We start from the raw sequence: 11,176 nt of genomic DNA, 5'->3' as shown, positions 1-11,176 counted from the left end.
GTCGAATTTAACACCGGTCGAATTTAAATCAGTTGTATTTAACCTTATTTTCTTGTAGTGCAAATCAGTGAGAACAATGAGGTCAACTTTTCCATCGTTTTCTAAATTGTCAACGTAATTACAGATTCAGATAAAGAGATGAAGCGTGAGGTAGTCGAATATTGAAGACTTCACATTTTACCAACAAATGGTCCTTAAAAAATAACCCCCCACTAGGTGAGAAGAGCAGCTTGGAAATTTCTGATTGACAGTAAACTAACGTTTTATTATGATAAATGTCATCGACATGGGGCTCACAATTATGCACATCTTCATTAGAATATTAGAAGACGTAAGAGTATATATAGTCTGGAATCGTAAAACTGGTTCTGTAATTAGGCATACATCACAGCAAATAGGGGATAATTGTTTTGCATTGAATTCGTCTTTTGGCCGCTTTTGTTCAACTAGAAATTTCAACTTTTCACCATACATTTGAAATTCGGTCAGTTGAACTGCCAAATTAATGAAAATATATGGTAAATACACACATTATAAAAACTTAAAATTTCAAGGGTCTGTTTATCTTATCACTTATAAGCTAAGCTACTTTCTGCTTATAAGTCCACTTCGATCCAACTTATAGGTTGAATTTACAACTTATAAGTTGATAAGTTAAATGTTAGTAACGACGTATTTTTTCTCAACTTATTCTGATTTTTCACTTTTTTATTAATTTTAGTTTTTAAATATATGTTTTTGAATGTTAAGTTAATATAAAAGTAATCATATATAAAAATTATTTATTTTAATTCATTTAAATTAAAAAAAATTGACTTATAAAGAAAAATTAACCAAACACTTACATAATTTATAAGTATTTATCTACTTATTACTTTTAAGTCACTTATTAATTTTAAGTTATAAATTATTTATTTTAAGATTTCTCAGACAATAAGTAATGTTGAACACATGTTATGCCTCTAGTTGTTTTGCAGATTAAGATCTTAATAAATACTCTGGTTTTCTTGTATAGCTTCTTTTTATTTATATTTTTCTACACTCATTAAACATAGCTCAATTATTTATTTTAAAAATCCTAGGAATAGAAACAATGGCAAAGGATAGTTCAGAATGCCAGGTATTAGAAAATTTAATACTCCTAAGTTTCAAATATATGGAAGTTACTATAAATACACATGGTGTTTAATTAATCAGTATCTTTGCTTTTATTATTTATTTTCGCAGTATTTATATATTTTTATTTTTTTTATAAATATCTTAATTATTATAAATTTTCAGGACATTATTTGAGTTAAAATATAATATAAAATTAGTAGGTTTTGTTTAAGATAAATATATATTATTTTAAGTGATTTAATTTGCGGAGCAACTTTAAAATCAGTTGAGAAGACTTTCTCGCTAAGGGCAGATGAATATGCCATGACCCATTCACAGAATTATAAATAGTTTATATTAGTCTTGGTCAACTTGTTTTCGGTATTTCGTTATAAAATAGTAAATGGCCGGAGCACTGGATTCTTAATTTCTTACCTGCAAGTCTTGTTTAAGATACTTTAAATTGCATTACCAATAATTAATTTAGAATATATATATATGGAAAATTATTCACAGTCAACTTGGCTACGATACACCAGCAGCAATATTACATTGCGGGCTGCCACAATGTTTCATTGCGGAGGGTGAGTTCACCCGCAATAAAATAATGCGGCTGTTGTATCCCATCCAACGATGGCTGGAGATCAGTTCCATATATATATATATATATATATATATATATATATATGAGTCAAACTCTATGAATACCACGTTTTTGTATAAGAACACGGAGACTATAATCTAACTGTTGCATAAAAACATTGCAAAATATATTATTTTTTACTGTACGAAACTTGTTTAGTTTGCGGAATATTTTTTGAAATTGCAGAACTTACACATTATACTTATTAAATTTAAATAATTTTCAACAATTTTAATGAATTAATGATATTCGTATAACATACTTCACAAAATAATATATTTCATAGTATTATGTATATATAAAAGGTCATAAAAGTAGTTTATGACTTAAAATGTTAAAGTGAAAAATTATCATAGAAGTGACATATATGATATATATAAATATTAGTAGATATTATTTAAGCGTTTTGATAATTTTATGTGTTTGGTAATTAAACATAACTTGTAAGTTTAAATATTTTATAAAAAAATTAATCTTAATACATAAATAAAAAATTTAAAACAAAAATGTTGAAAAACAAATTAGCGAAAACATAGAGTTTCAACATTTAATATGACTTATTAAGAAGATGATATAATTCTGCATTTTACATAATATCTGACTATATTGAAATTAAATAACAAAAAGAAGATTTAAAAATGGAAAGAAATGATAAACGAAAGAATAAAATTCTAACTCAACACTTAAAGAAATTGTATGTGTAGAATGAAAAAGTTGGACGAGACGTACATTCTCATTACCTCACACAGTCATGTTCATGAATCAAAGTGCGTAGAATAAAAGTTTCAAGTAGCCTTGAGAGTTTCCAAAGAGCAACTAAAATATAATACTTCTAAACAGTGTTCTAAAAATTGATTAACTCCAAAGAGTATTCTGAGTGAAGTGATTCGGATTTAAATTAGTACCCACCGGCCACCTGGATGCTGAAAATAGGTACTCAAAAAATTGGTCTATTAAGCGAATTTTGAAAACTTAACTTAGTAGATCTGATTTCCGAATTTTACAACCTTATCTATAAAAAGAAGTTTGTCAAATATAGTTACACCAACTCCAAAGGGATAATAAAAATGTAGATAGAACACAGATTTAAAGTCGAAAATGTAAACTCAAATACGAAAAAGATAACAAGAGGGGGTGCATCATTATTAATGAGTCTCCACCAATATTTTGTATACACCTCATCAAACACTCACTGTGCCCGGCACAAACTAGAAAAATAAAAAAAAAATCAAAATGAAAAGTTTACTTGTAGGAAAAAACTTTTAAAAAGAATATAAACACTACAAGTTATTCTTTCGTTTCAAAAAAAAAACAAAAGTTATTCTTAATAAAATATTCAACATATGGACAAGGCAATTTCGCTGAAAGTTTACATATATTCGAAAACCTTTGAACATATCCCAGCACATGCTGGTAGTTTTTTGAAAGGTACCAGCAGTCCAGCAGTTGCAAATTATCAGCAATGACTTCTTCTGGTAATCAGACGTACGGATCTTCTCTCCCCATTTCTAGCCATTGGTCTTTACCAAGTGGCTATGATGTGTATTTCAGTTTCAGAAGTATAGATACCGGCACCATTTTTGTTGATCATCTTCGCACAGCCTTGAGCTCCAAAGGAATTCAAACCGTTTGTTATGAGAGTGTGCTGGAACAAGACTTCATACCCTCAATATTTTTATCAACAATTGCGATGTCAAAGATTATTGTTGTTGTTATTTCCGAAAACTATGCTTCTTCCCATTGGTGCCTTGACGAGCTTGTTGAAATTCTTGAATTGAAGAGAGAAGGAAACCATCATGTGGTTTCTGTATTCTACAATGTTGATCCATTGGATGTACGGCAACAAACAGGTGAATTTGGCAAAGCTTTTCAAAAACATATGGACATGGAAAACAAGGATGTAGGTCAACAAACTGGTGAATTTGGCCAAACTAATTTTCAACAACAGAAGGACATGAAAAAGAAGTTAGAAACATGGAAAGCTGCACTAGCTGAAATCGGAAACCTTCCTGGATATCAATTGCCATTTTCACCGGCCGGGTAATTATTACTTTTTACTGGTGAATCAATTTAAAGTTCTTATATAATTTATTTGTTGAACCAAAATTCTTATATAATTTAAACCAGGGGCGTAGTTACTTTATGCACAGGCCCCTCAACTTTTAATTGTTTTCTTTTTTTCTATTATATAAAATTAATTTTTTTTTATTTGACCCCAAAATATAATATTTTTTATCTTACTTAATATTTTTTACCGTACTTAAATTTTATTCTTGACCCTACTTAATAATATAACTTGTAAAGGGTTGAATGGATTTATCTTTTAAGTTGAAGAAAAGAGTTTAAAGATAGCATATAAAAACTAAACCATTAATTATAATTTTGTTAAATATAAATTGAAAAAAATTGTATTTGAAGGTTGTTATGAAGTAATTATGTAAGATATTTTTAATGAGGTAATAATATAAGGTATTTTTAAAATTGACTACTTTTTATATTTTTTATAATTTAAGCCCGGATTTAAACATGAACATATACTCACAATATACTCATTTACTTATAATACTACTAACAAATTTCATTAATTCTTTTTTTTCTTCGTTTATATCTTTTTTTCATAGTTAATTCAGTTCGATATCACTTAATGAAAAATTAGCGAGATTATAAAAGTGACTTTCCTAATTTTTCTATATAAACTTAGTCATATTTCACTGTTTTGGATAGTATGTTCTAGTTTTTTGGGCTTTTTTTAAATGTTGAACCAATACTTATCCTAAAATATGACGTTTAATATGTATTTAACTTACTGCTTTTGACATTGCTTCGTTAATAATATCATTGTGAATGTTTATGAATATTTATTAACGATGATATTATTAATAAATTCATATCAAAATTAAATATATATAAATTTTAAAATGTTCGAATGTTCCTTTTTGAAAATTATTTTTAATTATATCTCACACACATATATATATACAAGAGTGAGTTTCGGAATTTTGGTTTAACACACATTAAACACAGGTTTCACATCAGTATTGAATTGTAACTAAATTTTTGTAAGTACTCATAAATACTTTCTCAAGATTATCATTTATTCGTCAACCAAATAAATACTTAAATGTGATTAGCTAGGATTAATTTGGAGCATAAGTTAGTAATTCTAAACACTTTTAAAAAACTTACATATTTTCAATAATATAAATAATAATAATATCTTAAAATACATCATCTATAATATATATCTTTCACAATAGTAATATATGTTAACATTTTTCTGAAACATGTTATATTATAATATTTGAAGAGTTTGTTAAAATTATAAATTGAATAATCGACTCCAATTAGTAGACCCACTATATTCTCTTTCATATTACTTCAGGATTCTTCCCCTCTTCTTATATTTGATAGTTTCTCACAAGAATTCTTCCCCTATTCTTATACTTGATAGTTTCTGATAAGCTCTTATAAATATGCTATCAAGATTGTGGTGACTTAATTAATCAAATCAATACTTAGAAACATCAAGGTTGACTAGGTTGTCTTGCAGAAAAAGGCATATCAAGAGCAACTCTAATGAATCATCTTCCTTACCTTAATGTACCTATGTAAACATTTTTAGAGGTTTTACTCCAAAAATTCATCTCCAACCATTTTCCCCCTTACCTAAAAATATATGATGCGTAACTTTGTTCAACGCTTTCTATACTTGCATTTAATTTCATTTTTTTAAATAATTTTTCACATATCACGCATCGCTATTTTGCGTTAAGAGTATAATGCAATTATTATTTGTGTTAAGCTCATACTTAGTTGGTGTTAGGGGGACATTCAGTTTTGAAAAGGTTTTAGGGGGTATTTGGTTCATGTCAGGAAACAGAATGGAATACAAAAAGAGAAAGAAGGAGAAAGAAAATGAATGATCCTGAATTGTTTTACTTGTTTGGTACAGATCCACAAACGGATTAAAAAACTAATTATTATATTGATATTTAATTTTTCCAATATCATATAATGTAAAAAGTATATGTATTTTGTATTTATAACAATATAACTTATTTACATTAAAATAAATTAATATAAGTAATTTATAACATCTTTAGTTTTTAAAAAAAAAATTAACACATAAATTATATATCAAAATTGTTTTAAATTTATAAAAACTAAATAAATAATTATTTTTTATTTTTGAAAAAATAATTTACGTATTAATCTATTTTTGGGTTGCAAGATTTAAATTAAAATTAAATGAAAAAAGAAGGGGAGGTGGGGAATGGCCATTGAGTGATTTGGGGTAAATCTAAAATTAAAAATGAGAAATGGAATGAAAATTTTTACTAAACATAACCAATGCTCGATAAAAATGCATGTCCAAGGATTCGAATCCCCCTCAGTGGAGCATGATATTTAAACATTTTCTTATTATAATGGAAAACAAGTTTCAAAATGTTAAAATATTTTTGAAACTGATAAAGTATAATCTAATTTTTTTTCTTTTCTCATTATACTTTATTGGCTGCACACATTGGCAGGGTGGACAACAAATTCCTGTCCCAAATAGAGAAAACAGTTCTGTCCCAAATAGAGAAAACAGTTCTGCATGATATAAACTTGGAGTCAGCCTCAATAAATATGGAGTCTGGATACACCAGAGAACCTTCTCTTATCAAGATCATCAACATCGGAACAAGATTAAAAGAAGTTCAGGCTCGGGTATGGGAAAAAGTAGTAACTCTTATATTTATGTGTTTTACTAGATTACCCTACAAGGATACATTTGCTTGCAACTAACTGAATGTTGTATTATCATATCTTAACAGTTTTTAAACCTTAGGACTACCAATCTAAATCGTTTCAAATGGCAAAATATTGTAAAAATGATTTCCCGAGGTCTCGAAGATTTTTCTGATATTGCTCCGGGCTCAATGAGATTGCTTGAGCGACTCTCTTCACAGGATTTTACAGAAAATACTAGTAAGCCGGAGTCCCTTCAAAATCTGAATCTATCTGCTTGGCAAAGCCCATTGTCTGAAAGGTGAGTTTGTACAAACCCTTTTAAATAATGACATTTTCGGCATCAAATTTTGCACCAGTATACTCATAAAAACCTTAAATTTAAAAGCGTACATTTTCGGCTCTCAGTATCTAAAATATGTTTTTTTACACTTGGACCGGGTGAAAACCGGCCGGTCTAAGGGTAAAAGGTTACGTTTTTAGTACCCGATGGGAAAAAAGGTACTGCAAATGGGTATATTGGTGGAAAGTTTGAGGTTTAAAAAGTCATTAAGCCTAGATATTTTCATTACTTATTATTTTTGAGATGCTTTTAGTCCTCTATTTTGCTTTGGTGCTTTTGACACTTTGTTAAAAAAAATTCCATTACTATTTGTAATCTACTCTCCTAATTTAAATGATATAATTAAATTATTTATATGATTGCCTAATTGGTGCTTCATTTTAATAGCTCATAGTAAATACTGCTAATTAAAATAGTTACATTGCTATTTACAAGTAATTTGTTTTGCTATATAGTACGCGACATTTTATGTTCCAGTACTAAAAAATAACACCTGGTTGGTTGTTTTCTTAAGCAAGTACATGTGTATCTATTGACATTGTGATGAAATATCTTGATGACAACTTCATTCTTGGACATTGTGATGAAATATCTTGACAACTTCATCCTGGGAAAAAATGGAGTGCAGTATACACTATGGCATGATGTTTCAAGCAATTGTGTCCCTTCTAAGCTAATGCTAAAAAATTGCCTGTCTTAAGATCTCATCAAGAAAGTTATCAATTGGGCAATTTTCAGTAGGAGTGGTCGCGCGATTTAAAGAAACAGAAACATTGTTATGCTAACAATGAAATTTCATCTACACTAACAGATTGGTTGTCTCATGCTGCCCTAATTAATGTTCAAAAATCTTCTTGTTTTTTTGGTGCAGAAGCGAAGTACAAGTTGACTTTCATGACTTTCCGGAAAGACAAGGTATTCTGTCCGACAAAGAAGAATTACTTAGCCTAATAGAAAAGGTATCAGAAGACAAATTACTGAAATCCAAATCTGTGTCAGTACTGAACCTCAACGTGATCCGCTTGAGAGATTCCAAACTCCTTGAGATTCCCGAGAATTTTAGCTTCCCCGATCTTAAAATGATATTCGTCCTTAATTTGGATTATATTCCTCCTTCATTCTTTGAGCAAATGCCAGCCCTTGAAATTCTAGATATGTCGGACACAAGTATAGAAAAATTGCCAGTTTCCATTTCCAAATTGATCAAACTGAAAGAACTCCTTTTGCGACGTTGTGAGCTTCTTACAGAACTGCCACATGAAATTGGTGAACTTGTGAATCTCAAGGTACTGGACATCTCTGGCTGTAGAAATCTGGTTGGAATTCCTGAGTCTATAAATTCGCTTCAGAGTCTCTCTTCAGTGGATCTAAGAGATTGTAAGATTATGAAAAATCTACCAGAAAGTATACGTAAGATGAGATCCCTTCAAAATCTCTATCTCTCCGGTTGCTCAAGCCTAGTAGAGTTTCATAGGCCAGAATTTTCTATAAACAGAATGTCTTCTACCAGCCAAGCTGATAAGTAAGTTCCATTTTCTACCTCATTTATCTGCAATATTGGAATAATGTTTGATTTTATACAATTAACGATGTCTGAATATTTCATGGTCGATTATACAATTCTTTCATGTACCAGGCTGACCTGGTCATTGGACTCAAGTAATTATGGTTAATTTAGTGATTTTTTCGATATTAATGAGAGCTCAGGTCAATAATGTATGATCCATTTAGTGATATGTATTATCATCATAAAGATTTAATATAGCTATGTTATTATCAATAACATCACATTATCACTCCCAATTTATTGAATACACGATCTTCCTAACATATGCGTCTAAGAGGTGAAGATTTAATATACTTATTTGTTACGTTCAATGAAATGTGTTTTTAAAAAAAATTATGATAAAAGAAATTTGAGATTTCATTGTTGAAATAATACTTTAATCGGGGTTATGTAATATCAACTATCACCTGTACTAACATGTTTATAACTACAATGTTGTTGTGAAGCAGAATGGAAGTACGACTGGACTTCCATAAATGTGAGGGTACTCTGCTTGACATTAGAGAATTACTTAGCCTAATGGAAAGGGTATTGGACTATGAATTCGTTCTCGCGAAATCTGTAGCAGTACGGAGCCTCAAGGTGATCCACATAAGGAATTCCGAACTCCCTGAGATTCCAGTTAATCTAAGCTTCCCAGACCTTGAAAAGTTATTCTTGGACTCAAACCTTGATTTGAGTTATATTCCTTCCACATTCTTTAGGGGAATGCCAGCCATAAAAGTTCTAGATCTGTCAAACACAAGAATAAAAACTTTGCCACCTTTTGTTTCCAAATTAACTGAACTGGAACAACTAATTTTGCAACGTTGTCAACTTCTGATAGAACTACCACCTGAAATCGGCGCACTTGAGAATCTCAAAGTATTAGATCTTGAAGGAACTGGTCTTGCTTATTTGCCAGCTGAACTCGAGAAGTTAATTAACTTGAAGTGCTTAAAGGTTTCCTTGTATGATGCTGAGAGCTACAGAAAAACCAAGAAAATATCCTCTATAATCCCAGTTGCAAAACTATCGAAACTTAATCAGTTGGAGGATCTAAGCATAACTATTGATCCACAGAGTTTATGGTGCAGTGCTGCGGTGAAGATTATTATGGAAGACCTGCCTAGCCTAAATAAGCTGAAAACTCTAAAGTTGTATCTGCCAACAGCTGAACTCCTCAAGAGTCTCGTGGAACTTAGGTGGAACAAGGATGGCTTGTCTATTTACCCGAACTTATCTAATTTCAATGTCATTTTTGGGCCTTATGGTCAACGTTTCATATCTCGTATACCGTGTGACTTTGAAGAGGAGTTTCTGAAATTGAAGAAATGCTTGAAATATATTAATGGCAAGGAAAACACGAGTGAGTTTGCAGAAGCAGTGAAACATGCCAATGCTCTGTACCTGGATCGTCACTGGACTATTCAGAAGCTCTCTGTATTCAAATTAGGGGAACTGAATGAGCTGAAATTCTGCTTGTTGGTGGATTGCAATGAGATGAAAATGGTTTTTGATGAAAGTGACTATAGTGTTGGAGTAGCTAATAAAGGAGAAAATCTTCATTCATTGCAATACTTGGCTATTCATTACCTGGAAAAATTAGAGGTAATCTGCAAAGGGCCAGGTGCTTCTTGTTGCTTGCAGTCATTAAAGGTATTGGTTTTGCATATGTGCCCAAGTTTGATCACCATTTTCACCCCGGAGCTACTAGAAGATTTAGTAAATCTGGAAGAGATGATAGTTGAAGATTGCCCCAAAGTCCAAACTTTAGTAGTTGCAGACAAATCTCAGTCGATATCTAAAAAAATTCTTTTCAGATTAAAAAAGTTATCACTTTTGTACTTGCCCCAGTTAGTGAGCATATCTGGGGACTTCAGCATGGGTCGGAAACTAGAAAACATAGTTGTTTACGATTGCCCAATGCTGAAAAGACTGCCTTCAGTGGAAGTGTTTGATAAAGATGCAATAGAAGTCAAAGGAGAGATGAAATGGTGGAATGCTTTAGAGTGGTATGAATCAGGATGGAGCGCTGGCCAGCCTTACTATCTACGTGAAATTCCTGAACTTGACATTGACGGAGATTTTCTGGAAGAGTTTGCACCGAAATTTGGAAATTCTTTACGGCTGTTTGTTGAAGAATGCGATGCTAATTAGCATGCTGAAAACATTTCTGAAAGTAGCCACTCTTAGAAACAGTATAAATAGTTAAACTATTAATAGGTCATTAAAGATGTAAATCCTAGAGTTTCCAGCTTGTAATTGTTGCCCGAAAAAAAAATTATCCAATACAAGGTGTTTCATCCTTAAATGGAAAATGGGATTAGCACTAAGATAAATGACGCCAATATTTTCATAGTCGATAGTAGGAGGCTGTGGAAAATTTACGCCAAATTCATGAAGTAAATTTTGAATTCTTTGAATTTTAGCGGAAATATTAGTTAGATCACGATATTCTACGTAGATGAGTATGCCAGCGTAAATTATTTTGAAGATTTCCAAGAAATATGATTAGATCCTAGTGAAGACGAATCATCTTTATTACCACCCCCAATCTATAAACCATCCCCAATCTGCATAAATCACTTGTTCCGTTAAAGTTTTAGGCACATTTCTTTTGAGTAGTAATCCGTGGAATATAGTTCATTTCGGATAATAGACTACCTCGTTTTTACCAGTTATGTTTCCAATCATTATTTTTTACTTCTTGAATATATTGAATACCTCGTTAATACATTTCAAGAAATACACACAAACATGCCTAGAATAATCTTAAAAGAGTGACAAAATACCTCGAGGTAGACCCAAA

General features: G+C 30.8%; 1 protein-coding gene across 1 annotated transcript; it reads left to right on the top strand.

Moving 5' to 3' along the window:
• The first annotated feature begins 3,141 nt into the window (after positions 1–3,141).
• LOC141664110 (uncharacterized) lies at positions 3,142–10,730 on the top strand. Its single transcript, XM_074470011.1, has 5 exons — positions 3,142–3,781; positions 6,274–6,454; positions 6,562–6,776; positions 7,690–8,340; positions 8,835–10,730. Exons 1-5 carry the CDS (start codon positions 3,204–3,206, stop codon positions 10,522–10,524), a joined length of 3,315 nt encoding a protein of 1,104 aa, XP_074326112.1. The 5' UTR covers positions 3,142–3,203; the 3' UTR covers positions 10,525–10,730.
• The last annotated feature ends 446 nt before the right edge of the window (positions 10,731–11,176 follow it).

This window comes from Apium graveolens, chromosome 6 (genome assembly GCF_009905375.1).
Source record: "Apium graveolens cultivar Ventura chromosome 6, ASM990537v1, whole genome shotgun sequence".
Taxonomy (NCBI): Eukaryota; Viridiplantae; Streptophyta; class Magnoliopsida; order Apiales; family Apiaceae; genus Apium; species Apium graveolens.
This window is presented reverse-complemented; position numbering and strand designations above follow the sequence as displayed.